This window comes from Cryptomeria japonica, chromosome 11 (assembly GCF_030272615.1).
Source record: "Cryptomeria japonica chromosome 11, Sugi_1.0, whole genome shotgun sequence".
Classification (NCBI taxonomy): Eukaryota; Viridiplantae; Streptophyta; class Pinopsida; order Cupressales; family Cupressaceae; genus Cryptomeria; species Cryptomeria japonica.
In genome coordinates this window covers 137,726,602-137,750,370 of record NC_081415.1, presented here as the reverse complement: position 1 = coordinate 137,750,370, position 23,769 = coordinate 137,726,602, and the positions used below count along the sequence as shown (strand labels likewise).

General features: G+C 38.5%; 1 protein-coding gene across 5 annotated transcripts in view; it reads right to left on the bottom strand.

Annotated features, from left to right (window-relative positions):
• Nucleotides 1-11,901: 11,901 nt before the first annotated feature.
• Nucleotides 11,902-23,769, bottom strand: part of LOC131032649 (phospholipid-transporting ATPase 3) — a 417,034-nt gene continuing 405,166 nt past the window's right edge. For 4 of the 5 annotated variants that reach the window (XM_057963680.2, XM_057963682.2, XM_057963681.2 and 1 more), the window contains exons 23-30: nucleotides 14,907-15,128; nucleotides 14,510-14,677; nucleotides 13,996-14,355; nucleotides 13,791-13,897; nucleotides 13,606-13,674; nucleotides 13,271-13,342; nucleotides 13,004-13,169; nucleotides 11,904-12,873 (exon numbers count right to left, since the gene is read on the bottom strand). In XM_057963680.2, the coding sequence (XP_057819663.1) occupies nucleotides 13,288-13,342; nucleotides 13,606-13,674; nucleotides 13,791-13,897; nucleotides 13,996-14,355; nucleotides 14,510-14,677; nucleotides 14,907-15,128 (981 nt within the window). In that variant the 3' untranslated portion in view covers nucleotides 11,904-12,873; nucleotides 13,004-13,169; nucleotides 13,271-13,287. Of the gene's footprint in view, nucleotides 12,874-13,003; nucleotides 13,170-13,270; nucleotides 13,343-13,605; nucleotides 13,675-13,790; nucleotides 13,898-13,995; nucleotides 14,356-14,509; nucleotides 14,678-14,906; nucleotides 15,129-23,769 lie in introns of all 5 variants that reach the window. The other variant, XM_057963683.2, reaches the window with a different exon arrangement.

Sequence of the window (23,769 nt, the reverse complement as noted above, 5' to 3'; positions counted from 1 at the left end):
AAAGGAACTCTACTATCACTCAGAGCTAAATCAATGAAGGATAATGCCTCATAGTCGTAGAGAGCTCTGAAAGGCGTCATACCAATGGACATATGGTGCATAGTATTATAACAATACTCACCCAAATACAACCAACGTACCCATGCTTTCTGCTGCCCTGACACATAGTTACGCAAATATCCCTCAACCCACTTATTGACTATTTCGGTCTGCCCATCTGTTTGAGGGTGGTAACTAGTACTAGGTGTCAACTCAGTGCCTGCTAGCCTGAAAAGTTCCTGCCAAAAGGAACTCATGAATCTGTTGTCCCTGTCACTCACTATGGTCTTGGGAAGACCATGGAGTCTAAACACCTCTCTGAAAAATAGCTCAGCCACTTGAGATGCTGTAAAATTAACTACAATGGGAAAGAAGTGGGCATATTTTATTAGCCTATCCACGACCACATAGATACAATCCTTCCCTTGCACCCGAGGAAGACCTGTAATGAAGTCCATAGAAATTCCAGTCCACTTCTATTCCGGTATAGGCAAGGGCTGTAACAACCTAGCAGGATAAGTATGCTCCGACTTGTTCTGCTGACAAGTCATACACTCACGGACATGCCGCAAAACATCATCTTTGAGACCCTTCCAAGAGAATCTCTCTCGAACCGCTCTGTAAGTCTTAACATACCCTGGATGCCCTATCATAGGAGTATCATGGAAAGCATGCAAAATTTGTTCCTTCAACTGTGAACCCAAAACAAGATAAACCCTGCCCTTGTAATAGATAATATCATCTACCACACTGTATCTATCGTCCACTATCAAACCATCCATGACCTCACAAGCATGCCGATTTTTGGAATACTCAACCAAAAGTTGAGCCTTCCAATCTGCTGAAATCTCGCTCAATGAACATAGGGTAGCAAGTGAGGGTTTCCTAGAGAGTGCATCAGCCACAGTATTATTCTTCCCCTTTATGAATTCGATATCGAAATCATAAGCCTGAATCTTGCTCACCCATTTTTGCTGTCGATCATTGAGCTCTGTCTGATCTAGGAAATATTTCAAACTGCTGTGGTCGGTTCTTACCACAAATTTGCTACCAATAAGATACTGTCTGAATTTGGTTAAAGCATGCATAATAGCCAACATTTCCTTATCATAGGTAGAGTACAACCTCTCATTATCTCGCAGCTTCCGGCTCTCATAGGCAATGGGATGCCTATTCTGCATCAACACAGCTCCTAAGCCCAGACTTGAAGCATCACACTCTAGGACAAATAGCTGTGAGAAATCAGGTAATGCCAAAACTGGACAAGTTCTCATAACCTCCTTGAGTCTATCAAAGGCTCCCTGTGCCTGTTCTGTCCATCTGAATGCCCCTTTCTTGGTGAGGTCTGTCAAAGGTTCTACCAACTGAGAGAAACCTCTCACAAATCTTCTGTAATAAGCACATAAACCAAGGAACCCACGTAAATCAGTAATGTTCTGAGGGCAGGGCCAATCCCGAATCGCCTGAATCTTATCCTCATGCACCTTCACCCCATCAACACTAATCACATGGCCCAAATATAAAACCTCCCAAGTCCAAACTCACATTTGGATAACTTAGCAAATAGAGACTGGCTCTCCATAATGCTAAGTACCTCCTCAACATGTCTGAGATGGTCCTCCCAAGTATGAATGTAAATCAATATGTCATCAAAGAACACTAGAACCGACTTCCTTAACTGCTTGTTGAAGATATGGTTCATACAATACTGGAAAGTGGCCGGTGCATTGGTAAGGCCAAAAGGCATTACCAGAAACTCATAGTGCTCATAGTGACAATGGAAGGCAGTCTTGTGTACATCCTCTTCTCGTACACGTATTTGATGGTAACCTGAACGAAGATCAATCTTAGAGAAGTAGATAGCTCCATGAAGCTCATCCAATAACTCATCAATGCGTGGAATAGGGTATCTGTTCTTGATTGTCTTCTTGTTCAAGGCTCTGTAATCTATACACATCCGTAGAGTCCCATCCTTCTTCTTAACAAGCACTATAGAAGAAGCAAAGGGGCTAGAACTAGGCCGAATGAAACCCATATCCAACAACTCATGAACAGTCTTCTCAATTTCATCCTTATAGGCTCGAGGATGATGATATGGGGTAGTAATCACTAGCTTTTCTCCATCCTCCATCTCTATACCATGCTCAAAACCTCTATCTGGAGGCACTCTAGAAGGTATGTCACCAAATACCCTCCCATGACAGTCCATCACTGACTGAATATCAACATGAAATACCCTGCCATCCTGAGGTGTAGGTGTTTTGGACTTCACCAAACAATGTGTAGCCCAAATCACATCATTATGTCTAATAATAGTCTCCATCCTGCGAGAAGACACCTCCTTAGGTCCACCATTTGAAGCTGCCCTCAAGATAGTCTTCTTCCCCCCAGAAAGGAACTCTAACTGCATATGACGGTGATCAATAATGTAATGTCCAATACCCTGTAACCACTGCATGCCCAAAACCACATCATAATCCTCTAATGGAAGCACATAAAAATCATCGGTCAGAGTATAATCCCCCATCTGAATACTAAGCTATGGAACCCATTTAGTACAGCCCAAAACGACACCATCTGCCACCTTCACTCCAAAACCACCAAACTCCTCATACTATAATCCACGCCTCTCCACTAACTTCTGATCAATAAAGTTATGCGTGGCACCTATGTCTACCAAGCTCATGATCTGCTTGCCCTTCAGTGTACCTTTCAACCTAAAGGCATGAAATTTAGGATAACTGGAGAGGGTAGCCATAGTTACTTTGGTTGTCGCCAAAGGCTCAGGGGTATCTAACTCCAACTATGTCTGCACTTGCTCAACATCCTCCATGCTATCCTCAGTGTCAGTGTAGGTATCTCCTCATCCCCTAACTCAGATGTCACCTTAATCAAATGAACCTTTCCTTTACCCATACAACGGTGTCCTGGTTCCCAAGGTTCCTTGTAGGAAAAGCATAACTTTTTCCTTCTCAATTCGTTCCTCATCTCCTGATTCATCCAAGGGGGTCTAGATGATGATCCTCCTTTATTCTGTGAAGTATTGGCCTTCTGTGCAGGCCGAGAGTCCTTGAATGGCTTCTTATCTGCCTGATAAGAAGTGGGAACGGTATCCAGTCTCAATGTCATGTCAATGGCCTCCTTAAGAGTGGCCGGCTAGAAAGCACGTACCAATCCCTTAAGTCTATCCTGCAATCCCTCAATAAATAACATCACTCTCTGCCTCTGGGGCATATCAGGTACCATAACCGCAATACGCTGGAACTCATTAATATAATCTTTTGCATGCCCAGTCTGTCTAAGATGTGCCAACTCTCTATAGTAGAGCTCTGTATCCTTACGGTCAAACCGTGTAAGGAGTCGTTCAATGAACTCGACATAGGAATGTACCAAGGCGTGATCCTGGGTGACCAATCCATGGTGCCACCAATCATAGGCAATCCCGTCTAAATGCAACATAGCAAACTGAATAGCCTCACGCTCAGGCATGGGCCTCAAGGATAGATATATGTCCAGCTTCTACACCCAAGCTTGTGCACTCGTATCACCAGAGCCATCATATGTAGCCAATGTGATCTTCCCAGTAGCTCTATTGAGGTCATAGTTCTGCTGTTGTGGTGGTCTATAACCACGGTCTCCTCTGAACCTAGTTGTATCTCTATGCTGTGCAAAATACTGGGGAAGAGGGAAAACATCCCTAACCTTTGGGGGTAGGGCTCTCCACTTAGCTGTGGCTGCCAAAACTGACTCCTGGAACCCAACTTCTGGTGGATCTTCTTGTGCTGGTTGTTCACTTGGTACAAACTGAGGAAGCAAAGGTCTATCCATAGCAGGTGTACGATGGCGTTCCTGCCTAGAGGAATGAAGGGAGCTCCCAACTGATGAATGAGACTAATGGCTATGATGACTACCTGCCATTGAAACTGATCTGCTCCGCCCATGTCTGCCCCTATTTCTTTCCAACTCCATTCGTGCCAAGGTTTCCTGTAATCTGTCAAGTGTCTGGACTATCCTGGGCTGTGTATTGATGAGAGTTCTCATCATCTCCCGTTCTTCATCCTCAATCTGGTTATGTCTAACACCCCCTTGTTCATCCGCCATACTAGGTACCTGTTCAATTCCAATCTCACACTCTTGTTGAGCTACCTTGCGTGTATAATACTTGTGTATCTCCTCTCTACCCGGAATAAAATGTAACCCTAGTGTGAAAATTCCACACAAACCCTACAGGCTTGCAGGATGATAGCTCTGATACCACTGAAAGATCCCCAATGGATCTCTTTTGCTAATCTGCTGTAATTTTTATTATTTTAAAATGATTTTTCCTACTTATTAATATTTTCTTTTAGAAATAGACAGAAGTTGCAGAAGTGTTGGATTCTTTTTGTGTTTTGATGATTTTTCAACAAGTAATAAATGAAGTACAAGTACATGAACAAAGTACTAAAAATGAAATTCATATACAGCCAAAACAAATTTGATTCAAGGCAGATTTTTGAATATAAAATCAAATATTTGACTCGATGAAGATTTCCAATAATTTCAGGAAGATTACAATCAGGAATGAATCCAACCTGGAAGCTGAAAGAGTAATATAACCAGGAATGAAGCTGCGGCAAGATTCCAGCCCTCCAAGTGCTGCACGTGGGAAGGAAAGTGGCTGCTAGGTACAACATTACAGCTGCCAAGTACACTCAACTGGTTAGAAACCCCCAAAACTGTAGAATTTTGAACCTGACCTATCCTCTCTGAAACCACCACTTCCTCTTGAGCCACCTCTTCCTCTGCCTCTTGAAGAATTTTGGCTTTGCCCTTTACCTTGGCCTTGATTGATTTTGGCACTACTGCTGCTTGCATCTTCATTTTTTGTGATTAGCAATTTTGAGGAAAACGCTTTCTCTACACCTTCAAAAGAATCTTTCAATCTTTCTTCATGAGACATCAGGGATCCAACCAGTTGATCAAACTATAGTTTTGTCAAATCTTTGCTTTCTTCTATGATTATTGCTACATGATTCCATCTGGGTGTCAAAGATCTCAACACCTTTTTTATCAAAACTTCATTGCTTACAATTTCCCCAAGTGTAGCCATTTTATTGACCACATCTTTGACTCTGACACAATAATCACTTATACTTTCAACTTCTTGCATCTTCAAATTCTCGAACTCTCACTTCAATGTCTGAAGCTTAACCACTTTAACTTGATCACTACCTTGGTAAGCTTCTTGTAGAGTCTTCTAGGCATCTTTGGTAGTTGTTTCTCCTGATATTCTTGGAAATAAGCTCTTATCAAGAGCTATCTGAATGTGAAACAAAGCTTGAGCATTCTTTTTCCTTGCTTCCTTTCTTGCTGTTCTTTCATTGGCTGTAAGGGCATTCCAATTAGTTGGCTCTTCATAACCTGATTCAATAATCTCCCACAAATCTTTTCCAATCAAAAAGGTCAGCATCTTAATGCACCAATAATCATAATCATTCCCATCAAATTTTGGAACAGGCATATGGTTAGAATTTGACATGATTAACTTTGGTGAAATTCCAACAATAAAACTTTAACCCAAAACAATTTTACCTGCTCTGATACCACTTGTAGAATTTTGAACCTGACCTATCCTCTCTGAACCAACTGATTAGCAAACAATAACAACAAAAAGAAGAAAACACCAATATCCTTATTGTATTCTTAATTTAGGGAGTAGTTTGCTTTTTTTAGTTTGAGAGCCTTAGTAGCTTTCCATGCAAAGCTAGGAATATATTTAGAACTGCAGTTATTATTTATTCTTCTAGACTGCAAATTCTTTATCTATACAGCCTCTATGTAATTTTTTAATTAAGCTTCAATAGAGATATTGGTGTTTTCTTCTTTTTGTTGTTATTGTTTGCTAATCAGTTGGTTCAGAGAGGATAGGTCAGGTTCAAAATTCTACAAAAACCCCACGCTGAACTCTGTCGGTATCACTGAAACCTCCAGAAAGAGTGTCGTACAATCTCCAAGATGCTAATAACTGCAAGCAAATCCAAACCACTGTATTGGGGGCTACGTCCCAAATAGGCAACACATTGGGGTTGGCGTCCCAGATGCTGAAAAGCTCTTCCAGAGCCAAAATCTCAAATCCAAGATGTAAAATGTGTAAAAGATACAAAGAATTAGGTCTCCACTTCCTTATAACATCTTCCCACTTAGTTCAAACCCTAAAAGTGACTCAATGTGGCGTTTAGGGTTAAAATGTTATATTTCTCATTTTAAGTTGCCAATTGCATAGAAAATGACCTTTTTTCAAATATAAAGAAATCCGTTCACTGAAAGGATTTGAGTCAAAAGAGAAATATTTAGAAAAGTCCAAGACCTTTCCAACAAGCTATTACACCAAGGGATATGCATCCAGATGAGGCCAAAACCCCTTATTACTCCAAAATGGCTATAAACATAGCCTTATTTAAATAATAAATGCTAACTTAGGAAATATTAAAAATATAACCCAAATAGCTGCAAGATGCTCAAATGACACCACAAACCAAAAAGTCAACTTGCCACCTGTTTGTGACTGAAGTCGGAAATCAAGGATCCACTGGCAATCTCATCCCTAAAATCTAGGGATGCTCCTAGAAACTAGGAAACAAACCCAAATCCTCTAAAACTGAACCCAAGGAATAATCTAAAGGAGACCCAACCCTGGGTATGGTCATAACCTCCTAAATAGTAGGTATATCCTCCATAAATGTAAGAGTTGTCTCCTAAAAATAAGGAACTGCTCCAAACTAATCAACTACTACCAGAACACCAAGTCCTAGACACTATATAACCACACTGAGTCTCTATCCATCGTTGTCATCCTATAAGACCCCATAATAAGCTGACTCACATATCTCTGCTAGACAGTGCTAAAGAGGGGACATGACAAAATAATAGTCTTTCTTCTTTATCTCCATGCTTGGTGGGAAAGAATAACATTTCAATCCTCTCTTTTTCGTTCCAAACATTGACTTTTGCTTGGTTGAGTTGCATTTTTCATAACTTGAGGCCCTTCCTTACATAGAGTAGTCCTCCATGCACACATGTATGTCCCTTGTTTGGACTTGCTCTTTGTTTGAGATGGTATGTCTTCTTAGGAATAATCTCTCCTTAGTGAATATGTGCAATCCCTTACTAAGAAATCACTTTTTCTAGCAATGGGGAAGGTGTGTGTTCTTAGTGTCCTTCATCCAAAGATGTTGTCCTTAATAAAATTTTCCTCTATTTTTGGAAGTTGACATCTTAAGGAGGGGCATACATCATGGCCTCCTTGTAGCATATGTTCGATTAAAGTTGTAAATTTCCTTGCATGATGCCTTGCTTGGCTATCCTTTTTCAATTCAAGTTTGTCTATTTCCTTACGAACAACATGCTTTGTCTAGTTATCCTTATTATATGTCTTATACAAGTTGTTGCATGTTCGAAACTAGATCAAAGTCTTAGATGAGATGCTTAACTTTAACTCTTGAAACCAGACAACATTTTACGAAGATGAGTTGACTAGCATAACACAACTTGCTAGACCTTTCAACCCTTGTGTTGCATTTTTAGGATGAGTGGAACTAACATAACACAACTTTCTCCTTGACTCTTTCTTCCTACATGGATCACACAACATGACTCAACTTGTTGTCTCATGAGAATCTATGCTTCCATGGATTAGCTTGCTAGCCCGTGGTATCCATATTCCCTCTTGCTTTTTGCTAGCCCATGGAATCCATGCTTTCACTCTTTTCATATTGTAGTTATTTATCTTCATTTCTAAAATTTGGTCTTAGAGCTTGGTCAATTTTTTTCTTGGATCAAAGTTTGAAGGTTGTTTGTGTAGCAGTGGGAGTTATGTTGATTTGTTTTACAAATTTGTATGTGATAGCCATGGATGCATCTACGTCTCAATTGGATATTGAAAAAATCATCGTTACCAATTATGAATTATAAAAGCTAAAAATGAAAGATCTTCTTAAAGAGATAAACCATTGGTTGGTTGTAATAAAAAAGGAACCCCAATAAAATACATTAAGATGAAAGAAAAAAAAGAAAAAGAAAACTTGTGGTATAATTCAACTTTGTCTAATAGATTTAGTTTTATTTAATGTAGCGAAAGAGCCCACTATATATTCCTTATAAAAAAATTGGATGAAATCTACCATACCAAGAGTCTAATAAATAAGTTATATTTGAGAAGAATTGTTTTCTCGAATATTGAAGGAATTTGAATTGATTATTTTGATTAAAATAAACAGAAAAACAAGGGTGTTGGCCCTTAATACAATAGTCTGAGGGTAGCAAAAACAAAACAAGGCTGCAAAGCCAAAACAAAACAAGGTCAGACAGGCCTTTGACAACAAGGCTACTGCAAAAAACCTGTCAAACTTGCAAGAACCCAAAACCCATAGTTGAGCATATAATTTAATTTATTTTAATTATGAGACAACTAGCTTCAATTGATGTTAAAATTGATGAAAAAGATAAATGCATTACACTTCTTTGTTTTTTAAATCTACCATACCAAGAGTCTAATAAATAAGTTATATTTGAGAAGAATTGTTTTCTCGAATATTGAAGGAATTTGAGTTGATTATTTTGATTAAAATAAACATCAAAACAAGGGTGTTGGCCCTTAATACAATAGCCTGAGGGTAGCAAAAACAAAACAAGGCTGCAAAGCCAAAACAAAACAAGGTCAGACAGGCCTTTGACAACAAGGCTACTGCAAAAAACCTGTCAAACTTGCAAGAACCCAAAACCCATAGTTGAGCATATAATTTAATTTATTTTAATTATGAGACAACTAGCTTCAATTGATGTTAAAATTGATGAAAAAGATAAATGCATTACACTTCTTTGTTTTTTGTCTTAGACATGGGAGATGTTCGTTACTATTAGCACTAATATGAAAGATCTCAAGATGGGTGTTCTTTTTGCAACATTATTGTCATAAGAAATGAACAATTAAGCTATGGACAATTCATCAAATGCTCTTTATATTGGTGAAGGTCCAAGGAAAGAGGTAGATCAAGAAGAAAATAAAAGGAGCTTAAAGACAAGTCTAGGGTAGATCTAGAACTTGTAGATATATGATTTATACAATTCATTCTATTTTTGTTCTCTTGTTTTGCTTTCTTATTCCTGATGATGGATAATGGAGTTTGATCTAAAACATCGAGCAAAACAATTCACAAAGGTGATTCCTAAAGCTATACATGTTAGATCTCGAACTACTATAATGATGGAAAGAGGGGACATGATAAGGATTAGAAAGAGGTAGATCAAGAAGAAAATAAAAGGAGCTTAAAGACAAGTCTAGAGTAGATCTAGAACTTGTAGATATATGATTTCTACAATTCATTCTATTTTTGTTCTCTTGTTCTGCTTTCTTATTCCTGATGATGGATAATGGAGTTTGATCTAAAACATCGAGCAAAAAAATTCACAAAGGTGATTCCTGAAGCTATACATGTTAGATCTAGAACTACTATAATGATGGAAAGAGGGGACATGATAAGGATTTGGAAAGAAAAAGAAATAGCAAGATTTCTTTTATAAAAAAGAACTTTGAATCAAGTATGAAGTTTTATTATCTTCATGTAATAATATTTTTAATAAAAAATGGTTCGTTGGCTCAAGCTACTAATGCAATATGACTCCTCACAAGGAGTGGTTTCCTAAATATAAAGAATATGATAGGGTCAAGTTTTACCTTAGGGACAATAGTTTACATCTCATTGTTGGTTAAAAAAAGGTGTATTATTCAAAGATGGGAGGATTAAAACTCCTTAAAGTTATACATATTTTTGGATTGGCTAGAAATCTAATTTTTGTATCTAAATTGAATTACAAAATTGTAAATAAGCATGATTATAGATTGATGAGTGTTAATAAGGAACAATATTGAAAACTCTCTTTAGACTGAAGGCCACTACTACGTGCAATTTTACATTGTAGATTGGAGCATATAATTAAAAAATGTTCAAAAATTATTATGTATAAAAAGTTATTTAATAATTTATCCTATTTGATGAGTATTTTAATCTTTATGATCTTTGTGTGTGTGAGAATAAAATAGTATATTAACAATATTTTCATCTTCATATTGTTGCTCTTCTGGGTGAGGGGCATACGCTTGCTAGATTCCCGTGTTCATGGTAAGGGCTATTCTAATAGTTTATGAGCTGCTCCCACATGATTCCGGCCATTTCTAGCAAAATCATCTCTAGATCAATATTAACATACAATCTTGTATAGTTAAGGAAAATTTGAAGCTGTTATACGTTCCCTTATGGCACTCCCAATTTTCTTCAATGTAAAATCTTGCTAGTATTCACTTGGGAGAAGCTGTAGCCTTGCCCATATTGGCATGGTGCTCTGCATTTCGTTCGTTGGATTCAAAATAAGGTGAGAATGCTTCTTAAATAGTCTAGCTTTTCCCAATACATCCATAGAGCAGGCCACCCTAAGACGAATGCGCATTTTCAGGCAGCAGTCAGGTGGCAGTCATTCTCTTTTCCAAATGGAATGGATAACATCTTGATAATACCCTAGGAATCGCATTATATGGAAACTATGGACATCTTCCTTGCTAGGAGGAATGGTTTCAACTTTGTTCTTTTGGGATAGCAGATCTGAAATTCTTCAGTGGACTCTGAGTGGGAGGAGCCTGTAAGAAGATCATGGGCTATTAAAGGGGGTAAACCCAAGGATCAATCAACCTGTTGTTCATTGTGTTGCCTACAAAACTGGCTTTGTGGTAAGGTGATTTTGGTTCACAAGTTTAGAGTACAGATGCATTAAATCACATTTCACTGTCCTTAAAGAGAATTAAAACTTAAATGACTCTGTTATGCATTCACTATCTCCATTAACAAACATTTGCAAAGATAAAAGTCACCCATTCATATCACATGGTTTGCAAACTATTAACCATTGCAATTGGAGAATAACTATACTACCTATGCTCCAATAGATATCAAACATCTATGTATTCATAAAATTTCGTCCATGATTTCTTGAAATAGAGAAGCTTTTAGATCATCCAGATTCCACACTACTATATACTTCAAATGCAGAGGAGACACAAATAGGTTTTAGCAAATATTAAACACATACTATTAATATTTTTCACTTGCTTCTGCAGGAATGAAAGTGCATTTCCTATCCACCTTTTATTTTGTAGACAGCTGTGAGCCTCAACAATTGTTGATCGAAAGGAGGCCATCCACTATATCAAACTGATACTGCATCGTTATTAAACCATTATTAAACCACCAAGTCCACATTTAAACACCGTGTACATAAGAAGTGCTACCAAGTCATATAAATGAAGACAAGTGAAAAACTGACAGCCCCTTATTTCTCCATGTTGAGCCCTTAGTCGAATATATAATTATTTATAATTTTTTTAATATCTTAAAAATAATATAATGAGATTTTTAATCGTAAATTTATATTTTTTTAATTAATTAATTTTGATATAAAATTCATACTCCTACTTGAAATCTGCAATTCATACCCAGTCTCATCTTAGGTGTGGCAACTTATTGTTTAAAGTCATTTTGTCTTGGAAACCTTTGCTGCATTCATCCATATTCATTTTTCAAGTTGATTGTAAGCTATATGGAGTTTAGGTTCTTGCGAAGTATAATCATGAAATTTAATTTTTGGGATTTATCCATTCTAAATGTTCTATTTGTAAATTAAGTATTAGGATTTTAAGAACTTATCTATTTCTAACATTATAATTGAATGTCGTAATGAATTTATTATATTAATATTATATAATTATTAATTAAAAAATATTTAAAATTTTGATAATAGTGAAATCTAAAGCATTTTTTGAACAGTTTGGAGGAGTCTTAGAACTTTTATATGCAATGAAATAATGAAAAATAGCAAGCCTCGTGAAGATCCGTCTCTGTGATTTCAAAGACTTCAATTTGAACTTGGCTGTGAAGGCTCCATCCCTCGACTCTACCCTGTATCATGACAGAACGCCAGAAACACTGTGCCTGAACCTACCCTCACAAAGAGCATTATCTCTCGAGCCATTTATTTGTACTAAACAAGAGCCTTTATGCTTTTTAAGTTAGGACTGGCTGTTTTTATAATGATCTTCTCTTCTTGTATGCTCCAGCATAACTCCTTTCAGAATCTGTTGTCATTTCTGCTAATCTAGCACTCATGAAACTGGTCTAAGCTGTTGAAAGACTTCCTCCTCGTAATTGCTCATTAATATAAGCTTTTATATTATCAATCTCTTTTTTTTTTGTCAAAATAAGACTCAGATTTAAGTATTTCAACAATTGGGGAAAACATTTATGAGGGGTGTGATATTCACTCCGTATTTCTACACTTTCGATACTGTTATCAATTTTCACAGATATCTAGGAGGATCTTAAAATAATAATCAAGTCTTCTAATGAGTATAGATGGTAAAAAAACTATTGGGGCTGTGAAACTTCATGCCAACCTATTTCTAACACTTTCAATATCGTTCTTGATTTCCACAGAAAGACACCTAAGAGAACCTCGAAACAATAATCAAGTCTTTCAATGGGTACTAATAGAAAAATGGAGTAGCTCCCATCGTCTGAATTGAATGATGAAGACAAAAACTTCAACATCAACAAATAACGAATACACAATGCCTCCAGTGACAATGTTGCCTAGAATATCTTTTCGGTGCCTTTGCAGCTTATTGATTTCGATTGTAAGGGTTCGTAAGGGGGTTATCTCACGGGTGACAATGTCACCTTGAATATTTTGTTCAGTGCCTTTGCAGCTTACTGATTCTGATTGTAGGTGTTTGTGAGGGGGAACTCTCTGAAATTCAAAAGAGAGAAATGTATTTGTCAGTAATCATTAAGTATGGACAAATAGAAGTAATCATTAAAGGAAAGCATGTATGCCTGTTGAAATCATTTACAAAAGTTAGCAAGTAAAATGCACTTACTTCCAAGTGGCTTATCTGGCCTCGCAGGTGACATGATATTTATTTTCTGTATCTAACTGTTCCCTTTCAAATAATATATCTGAGTTGATCCAATTATTGCAGAAAAAAATACATTGAATTGTCAAATTTCAACTGCTTCTCTTCAAGACATTCATTTAAACTGCACCTGCTAACAGGAAAAGTTTCAGAATTAATATTCAAGGCTAACGGTTATTACATACAAAAATTAATCTGAGGCAACATAATTATAGCAGAAATATAGGGGACCTTAATTTTCTATCGCATTATGAAGGTTGAAGCAGCCAAGCTCTTAAGCCTTTAGATAGTTGTTGGTCATTTCTGCAAATACACATGAAAGCAATGCTTTATCCGAAAATAGTTATATGGAAGAATTTGTTACTTATAATGTTACACTCTCGTGATTGCTTTTTTGAGTATCCAGTTGTGTTGCACAATATTATATGTACAACTCTATGCTCACCGCAATCTAATCACAATTTTATTATCAGAACCTTAAGCATTTATCTAGGTATGGGGAATTGGATTGATTAACTTTCAATGTCACCAAGAAAGTTACACTTGAAACAATATTTTCAACACACCTTCCTGTTGGAGAGAGTTCTTCATCTTGAATGATTTGATAGTCGTACGGCATAAATATTCTTTGAAATCTGCAAGAAAAAGTTAATCTATTAATGTTTACATATCAAAAGAATACACCCATTTTTATAAGAAGAAAACAGGAACAGAAGATATATGTAACTAAAACCAGGAAGTTATGACAGACCCTTCAAAAGCTAAATCAGCTGCCAAGACTGCCACTGGAGAAAGACAAAGAATGAACCAAAAATCTAGGGTGGATATGGGGACAAGGAGTTGACCATAAACATTTTCCTGCATTTAGGACAAATTAGTTCTGTCACCAAAAAAAAAATATCAATATAAGATTTTCTTTTGTCAACTGAAGAACATATTGGGCAGAGAATAAACACCTCGAAATCCCAAATAGAATATATCGATGTGTAGAAGATAAGAAAGATAATCCAGACAACAAAGCTTCCAAGAATGCTGGCAAAGTGCCACAGTGTCAGGAAGCTGTTGCCAATCAAAAGTCGAAAATTGACGGCAATAACAACACTTGAAAATGCTAGTGTCCCCACATCCCACTGGCCAAGAATTTTCCCAAGCCTTTTCCCACTAAATCCAGTCAAAATTGAGAAGTAGAATATGATAAATGACTGAAAAATACTGAAAAACAACCATCTTCCTAATAGTTGCCATCTGAAATACAAGTTTTCAATGCCAGTTTTGTATAATTGAGGACATTGCTTCGAAATTTTGGGACTTACATCCTGCCATTGGAATGGGAAAGAAACTTTTAGTTTTCTTTATTACATCATCTATGATGTTAAATCATTTAAAGTATTTTACAAATCAAGTAAATTGCAAAAATGGATTTCAACTCAAGTATTCTTTAAAATGCTACCAAATTATAATTTTTTGTACCTGGTCAAAGATACCAATGGCAAAAACTGGAAGTGAAGTGAAAAGGACATTATATAATGATTGATACCAATCATCATAAAAGTTTGTACTTGAATAGCCACAAAATAAGGTGAACCAAAATTGTGTCAACGTAAGCAATATATTCTTATAGAAAAAATATGTTACCACCTGTTAATGCCCCTCCAAAGAACAAAAAGAAACCACATATATTGCATCAGCAAGTCATCAGGGAAAGAGTGCAGAGAGTAAAAGGTAACAAGAATAAATGAAGCAAGAATCAAAAAGAGTGTATCTGTAAGAAAATTTCAAGCACATGAAGTACTTCAATAAGCACTTGTAACCTTGCATCCAAATAATTATAAGTCAATAAAGTAATACGTGTGGCCTGCACCCTTACCTTTGAAATCCGAACATAAGATAGCCTTCCATGAACAAGCAGGAGGTCTGTTAGGAATCTGAATTGAGAAATTGCAAAATCACTTGCCATCACTGCCTGCATTCCTTCTTGTCCCCTAACTGCAACACCAATATGTGCAGCTTGAATCATGCTGACATCATTTGCACCATCCCCAATACTTAAAGTTACTTTCCTTGCATTATATCTTATTAACGTTGTGACCTGCATAGGGTGAATCTAAACCTCAGTAACCTGTCTGCACGATGAAGAAACTGCCATTGTGACATTCTTAGTCTCAGTGTAACATGAGAGTCAGATAATGGAATGTGATGCATGTGCAGAGATGAAGTCCTTATTTATACATATAAGGAAATAAATTATATTAATGTCTACAGATAACCAAAAGTAGGTCAATGGGACTGAATAGTACACCAGTTTACAATAGAAAGTTCTAGGACTTGAGTGAATAGTAGAGAGGCCCACAAAGGGGATGAACCAAAAACAAGATTATAAAATACAATACAGCTATGAACCATGACCACATGTGGTCAAGGAACTAATAAGATTGCATTTGTTTAGTGTAGAAGGCTGAGATGCTCTTTCACCACAAGGCAACGGATTTTATGGTTTTTGACTAAAACTAGTTTTTAAATATTAGAACTGCAAACTTGCATTGCTTAGCTAAAGACAGATACTAAACAAAGTAAGTGCACACAAGGATTAAATGACACCAAAAATTATAAGCATAGTTGTAAAACTCAAACTCAACAATTACTTGATAGGCCCAAAAAAATTTAAAACCCAGGACTCAACAATGACTCCGAGAAAAATTTGGCAATTTTATCAAAGATTTTAAAATACAAATTTTTTTACTACATTTAAGTTGCATAGCTTGAAGTGTAAAATCTTTAGATGTTGTAAGACGTGTAGGTACATTGATTGCCCGAAACACTTAGAATTATGGATGTTTCTAGATGAGTTGGAATCATGTTTTTTTTTTAATGGTTTAGTTTGGGAATTGGGTAAGAGGAAATAGGATCATCTTGTTATTTCCTAGATGGTTCAATATGGAACCGTGTAAGTGAAATATGATTGATGACTGGAGGTTAGTAAACTAGAATAAAAATTGATTTGTATGATTATCTATTTTGCCATACAAGATATGTACTAATCTATGATGTAGTTGCATGATAAAAAGATTTTCAATTTATATCTATTGACTTTTGTTGATATATAAATATACTTGAACAATGCATACCATGTGATTGATGTATTTAATGATTATGGCTTACTTGTGGCTTGATATGGGTAGGAAATCATTATGGTCATGCTTTGGTCTTTTATGTGCACTTCTGTGTATGCTAAGTTCATTTTTTTTTGGGTACCATTTGATTAAATCTTCTGCTATCAGTGAATTTGCACTTATGTGATGGTCATTGTATAAGGTTACGTCTACAATTTTTTTTGAGATCCACTTGGTTGCAATATCCATGATATTCATTTGATGTTATAGATTTAGTGTTTTCAAGATTCCATGACTTCAGATTCTTCGAAGTTCATTTTGATGCAATTGTTGGAGTTATGATGTTGATTCTTATGTTTGCGATATGCTTTGTATGACATCACAACTAACAGTGAACTAGAGAGGAACAATGGCTGGTTATGAACAATAAATATCATGAAATTTTTCACAAGTATGCGCAATTATATATGATAAGATAAACATATTAGAATTTCCTCAAAGAAGGGGGAAAATGTATGGGAAAGGTGTTAAGTGGTTCCCAAGTTATCTTGAGAGAATAAATAAAGAACAAAATGCTTTGGCCAAGGCTTGAGTCACTTCGTGAGTAAAAGATCATTTACATAGATATTTGTGCTTGAAAGCATTAAATAAGTTGCAAGTGTTAGTTACTTCATGGTAACATAGATTTCCCACATGTCGTGATGAGATGGACATATTGTTTAGGTCACATGCAAGTAGGCGTGAATGATGAGATGAACATAATGTCTAGGTCACATGATTGACAAGATGAACATATTTATTCACCGGCTCTTCAAGTCACCTATGAATAGTCATGAATGATAGATGGACACATTTATAGTGTCACATGTCAAAATACATGCATGATAAGAAGTTATTAATTGATATATCCTTTCAAGTAAGCTAATATGTGTGACTCCATGAAAATTTTGAGAGAGCTTGATTCTCATTTGATGAAAGATAAATACTTTATTTTCCAATTTATTGTAGAAGGAAGGCATAGATTGATATTGGTTGTACAACAACTAACCATGTTAAAGAGACAAGAAAATGATGATCTCAAGACTTGAATGTAAGTACAATCATAAAAGTTCAATTTACATGATATAAATGAGTATATTATATTAATCTAGTTAGGTGTAGCTTACTGCCTCGCTGTGACTAGGTAATGTTATTTAAGATTATTATAAATAAGTTAGATTGGGAGTACATGTATTTAATGGATGATATATGATCAAGTTGAGATCGACTTAATGTTAATTTTAGTAGTATGAATCTAAATATTTATGTGATTGGATATTAATCACTCCTTGAGGTTTTTCTAAGGTATTTAACCATTTGTGATAAGCTAACACCAATGCAAGTGTATATTTGAGAAAAGACCTAAGGGCCATGTTAAGTACATTGTGGTGATTCTTGCAATTTTTTTTCTAATTAATGATGTAGAATAAAATTTATTCTAAATGCTTCATATTATGACAATCATTAACTATAGTCATCGGTACATGACTATCCTTAGGGGGAAGGGATGTCACATCCCATCTATTTAACCTAGATTAATTGTTGGATTATTATACTAATTGTTCAAATGAAACAATTAGGTAGATTATTATGTTCAGTATTGTTTAAGAATGATTATGCTAAGAACTAATTATGCGAGATTGACAGGGATGTTGACCTTATCTCAGGTTGGAGAGGGAAAGAGAGTATTATTAGGGAAAAGGTTTTAGCTGATGGAGGTAACTTGTAATGATGGAATCAACACACATTTACCTATACTCATGTAGTTATAGTTAGGTTGCATGTGTGTGAATATGACTATGTATTTTGGGGTTCAATATGTGAATAAGTATATCATTATGAATGATGCATAAATATATTTGAATGAAAATGAAATATCTTTATATAAATCCTGGCTAATTAAGTAACCAAGAGAACTCAGGCCAACATCGGGTCATGAGCATAACTTAGCACAAGAATGTGCTATGGTTGACATATATTGTATTCTGGCATTCTATCAAAACGAGTCCAAATTAAAATGTGAATTAGCATTTTATATGTATGTATGTATCTGTGCAACAATAATATTAAATAATATTATCTTATAATATCAATACTATTGGAATAAAGGGGTAAAAACTTTATTGAAAATCAGAGACAAGAATTACATGGAGACCCAGAGCCCCAAGGCTCTAGGAAAGAACCACCAAACCAACCCCAGATCATCCAACTTCATAACCAACCATGTCCTCAGTAAAAATCTTCTGCAGGATGCTCCCAACCTTCAACTTTCCAATCACTATCGTGTTCCGAGGTCCACTTGGCCAAACAATTAGCTGCTCTATTCCATTCACAAGGGATGTGGATGAAAGAGACCTGTTCCATTAAAGAACTAATTTGGAGAATCTGCTGAACAATCCCTGCCAACTGCCACTGAATCCCACTCACCTTCTGCTCCGTCAACAAGTTAACAACAATTTGTGAGTCCGATTCACAAATCACCTTCCTTCGTCCCAGTTCCCAAGCACATTCAAGGGCATAGAGAATCGCAAATCCCTCCATAAAGTTATTAGACTTCCACCCTTTATGCACGGAAAAGAGGAAAACAACCTCCCCCATGCTATTCCTGCCAACACCACCAACTCCAGCTGGGCCTGGGTTACCCCTAGATGAGCCATTAGTGTTAATCTTGATAAACTCATCCTGAGGGGGTATCCACCTTCCCATCCTTTGCACCTTCTTCATGGCCCGTCTACCTCTCCTGTCACAAGCTGAGGCCGGAGACAACTCCTGTAGACCAAGCCTACTCACAATATCAGTCTCATCTCTACCCAAAGGAAAATTGACCTCACATTTCGCTTCCACCATCTCCCGGATCATTGCAATGATCCTATTCCAAACTTGCTGAACAAACAATCTGACCTCATGAAAGATTCTCCTATTCCTCTCGAGCCAGATCTGCCACAGAATGAAGATGGGCCCAATATACCAGTCAGTCCGAAGGAAGGAGGACAGGATAGGAGGTCTGCCCAAACTGCTCCAGAACTCCACCAGAGAATCCATGTGGATACAAGGATGCTTCCACACCCCCCACCAATAATGCCAAATAAGCAGAGAGAAGGGGCATTTGAAGAACAGGTGTGAGGAATCTTCCTCCCCATTACCACACAAAACATAGATAGAGGGCCCCAGAAATCCCCTCTTACGGATATTGTCCTAGGTTAGACATCTATTCAAAGCCAAAGTCCAAGCAAAGCAATTACACTTTGGCCAAGACACATTACTCCACACCCGTTTCCACCAGTTCACCTCTCTTCCCTCAAGTCTTCGGTACAACAATTCCAGGTATCCACTAGCCATCGTAAACATGCCCTTAGGATTGGGAGACCAAGCCAGCCCATCCCTACCCTTGAGGGAGCTACAGTGTCTACTCGCCAAAATGCCTTGCAGCTCCGCACACTCTTCCTCCATCCCAGCAACCGGCCACTCATCAGGAGACTTCCACCTCTCCAATTCCAGACGTCCACACCTATAGACAGCCTTGAAGTCACTCACCCTTGACCATCCAGCCTCCAAAAACCTCTGGCATAGATTCTCAAGGTTAGGGAACTGATCAAGAATGGGAGGATGGCCATCCCAAGAGTTGTTCCAGAAAAGGACCTCTTCCCCCCTCCTGCAAATCCAAAAGAATCTTGCCTTAATGAGAGAAGCCCCCCTCTTGAGAGTATACCAGATTGAAGAGCCCTTTCCCTCAAGCGGATATCTAGGGATTTCCTCCATCGGGATCCTCTGCATATATTTGTTGGCCAAAATCCTAGCCCAGCGCCGATCTTGCTCCACACACCACCTCCAGTACAATTTAGCCGCCAGAGCCTCCCCAAAAGGAATAGATTGCCTTAAACCAAGCCCCCTTGACTGCTTCGGGCTACAAAAAGATAGCCTACCCATAAGAATTGCCTAGCTAGAGAATCCAGACCCTTCAAAAAATACTTAGGAGCCACATGAAGCATACAATGATAGATCGGAAGAGCCTGAACCACCGACTGAATCAATTGAACCCTCCCAGCAAAAGATAGCCATCTATGAGTCCAGTGTTCAACTTTCGAGCGGAATTTATCCAAGATACCCTGCCAAGACTCCCTAGGAGGGTTACCAGGAGAGATAGGGATACCCAAATAAATCAAAGGCAGGGAGCCAACTTGGAATCTCATGATAAGAGCAATCCTCCGTTGAATAGCTTTAGGAGTGTTGAAAAAGAGGATAGAAGATTTATCCTCGTTGATCAGCTGGCCTGACGCCGCAAGATAAACATCCAAGACCATACACAGATTATTATCTTCTCTAATCCGAGCAAGCCCCATAAGAGCCGTGTCATCCACAAACTGCAAATGAGACTGCGGCTGCAAGTCATTACCCCATCTCCAACCCTGAATAATCCCTAGACCCACATTGTGCTTAATTAGCCTCCCCAGACCCTCAGCCAGAAGAATGAATAAATAAGGGGAGAGGGGGTCCCCCTGACGGAGACCCCTAGACGCACCAAACAACTCAGTATGATCTCCATTGATAAGCACAGAGAAAGAAGTAGTCGTAACACAACTCATAACCCACTGAATCCACTCATCAGCAAAACCAAACGCCTTGAGGATCTTTTGAAGGAAGGACCACCGAACTCTGTCGTATGCCTTAGCCATATCCAGCTTGATATACATAGCTTTTTCCTTGGAGGTTGCCATAGAATGAATGGTCTCCATAGCAATGACCACCCCATCCAAAATTTGACGCCCTTCCACAAACCCACTCTGCTCCTCAGAGATAACATTCCCCAGACACTTCTTCAATCTATCTGCTATTAGCTTAGAGATGATCTTATAAATCACATTGCAGAGAGAGATGGGGCGGAACTGGCCTAACCAGTCAGCCCCCTCACACTTGGGGATAAGAGCAATAAAAGTTGCATTCAACGGTCGAAGCATCTGCTTATTCCTCTGGGACTCCTACACAACTTCCAGTAAATCCAGCTTGATAACATCCCAAAATTCTTGAAAGAATTCTACTGGGAACCCATCTGGTCCAGGAGCTTTTCCTTTCCTCATGTGAAAGACAATCCTCTCAAGCTCTTCCAACAAAATAGGACACAAAAGCTGCTCATTCATCTCCCCCGTGACAAGAGAAGGAATGCAAGCGAGAACCTGGTTCTCCTCCCTCGTTTCCCCTTGTGAGTCCTCCCTGAAGAGGGACCAGAAAAATTGAGACGCCTCCCTAGATATCTCCTGCAAGGATAAGCACTGTTCGCCTCTGTCATTAACCAGAAGAGGGATGGAATTTCCATGCCTTCTAGCTTTCACTGAGTTGAAGAAGAAAGCAGTGTTCTTGTCCCCCTCCTTCAGCCAATCAATACGAGCTCTCTGCTTCCAGTAAATTTCTTCCCTAAGCTCCCATTCCTCAACCACCTTGACAGCCCTGTTTTCCTCCTTGAGCAAGTCCTCAGACAAACCTTGCTCTCTGATTTCACTGGTGATCCCATTCAGCACAATTAGAGCAGCTTTTTTGGCATGAAAAATGTTCCTGAAGCCCTATCGGTTCCACTGTTTGAGCTAAAACTTAACAAATTGCAGCTGCTTGGCAAAAGAGTACATGGCAGTGCCAAAGGCCGGCCTCCCTTTCCTCCACCAATCCGCTACAAGAGCCTGCAAAGAAGGATCCCGAAGTCACATAAGTTGGAATTTGAATGAAGGTGAGAGAGCTACCTGAGCTGAAGAAGAAACTAGCTTGATGGGCCAATGATCTGACCCTCTCCAGTCAAGAATCTCCGAACTGGTGGACCACCCCCCGCCAATCCAAAAATTAGAAACCAGGAAACGATCCAACCTCTCTGCAATCCAATACTCTCCCACCCTCCTATTGTTCCAAGTGAACAAGCCATTACTAGGTTTAATGTCAACAAGTTGCAACAAGGAAATATTATCCTGAAAAAGGAAAGAAGAGGGTTCCAACCGCATCACCCCCACTTCTTTTCACTCATCTCTAGGATGGCATTAAAGTCTTCTGCCATAATCCAAGGATGAAAAGGGGCCAGCCTTCGCATACAGGAAATATGAGACCATAAGTTTTGCTTACCCTGAAGATCAGTAGGGGCATAGATGTTAGAAAACAAAATGAATTCTCTAGTCTCGAGACTAGAGATAACCCCAGATAACGAAGATCGAGAGGCAACCCACCAGATAGGGCAAAACCTTAAGGGGTTCCAAAGACAGGCCACCCCACTAGAGGAACCAACTGCCCCAACACACTGACACTCTCCTTGAGCCCACAGCTTCGGCACCAGACCCATCATACTCTCCACTGTAAGTTTAGTTTCTTGTAGAAATAAGACATCAGGTGAATGATTCCTAATCAAATCCCGAACAACTTTTTGTCTGGGGCCACTATTCAAGCCCCTCACATTCCATGAAAGCACAATCATTTTGGAGGATTGGAAAAGTGAGAATCCAAAGTCTTTACTGACCCTGACTCAACCAAATTCTCTCCCATCAATTTGATCTTGTCCAAATCCTTCTTTCTGCCAACCTTTGAGCTCTTCTCTGACGCACTTTTCTTTATATCTTTTTGATGAAAACCCAGATGAGTGGGGGTCTTCTTGCTTTTGGCCCTAGCCGGTTCCAATTTCAAAGCTATCGGAGATCCCTCCCCCTCAACCAAATTCACCTCAACCCTAGAAGTAAGTCCCAACTGAAACCCTACCGGTTGATCCATCTCCATTTGCTGGCTTCCAACCACTAGCAAGGCCTGGATAGGGTCCTCAATTGCTCTTTCCGGAGCCCCCCTTAACGCACCTTGATCCAGTGGGGTTAACCCCGGATTAACTTCCTGATGGCAAAGGTCATCCAAGGCTTCAAATTTGTTAAAGGTATCCTCCTCCTGTCTCTCCTGTAAAGGCCTCTTTTGTCCTCGGTTACTATTCTTTGTCTTAACTGGGACAAAACCATCAGTTCCCCCAACCTCGATAGACATAGCAGCTTTCCCTTTTTCAGCCCTATCTTGGCTCGGTTCCAACTGCTGAGGTTGGTGCACCATCGGTTTATATCTAGGGCACTTACGCTGTAAATGACCATACTCATGACACAGATGGCAACGAAAAGGAAAAGTCTCATAATCTAACTGCTGAACCCAAGAATAAGAGCCTGCACACATATCTATAGCATCTGACAAAGGTTTACTAAGATCAATTTCAACACAGATACGCGCAAAGGTCATTACCTATCTCCCTAGGGTTTGCGTAGAGGATCCCACTAGCTTCCCAAGCAAAGTGGCAAGCATCCGAAGCACATCTTCCCGGCAGCATTCCACAGGAAAACGTGGTAAACGGAGCCACACAGGAACCCTATTCGGGAGTTCCTCCGAGGGGTTAAACCCTGCATGCCAAGGTTTGATGAACAACCCCATCTAGTTGTAAAAATACAGACCACCTTCGAAGACCCTATTGCGGTCCTCCATGCAGTTAAAGGTAACCATGAAGTAGTTATTTGCCAACAGCATTATCTCCATTTCCCCTTCCGGAGCCCAAGTCCTTAGCGCCCAGTTTTCCAAGAACTGCAAAGA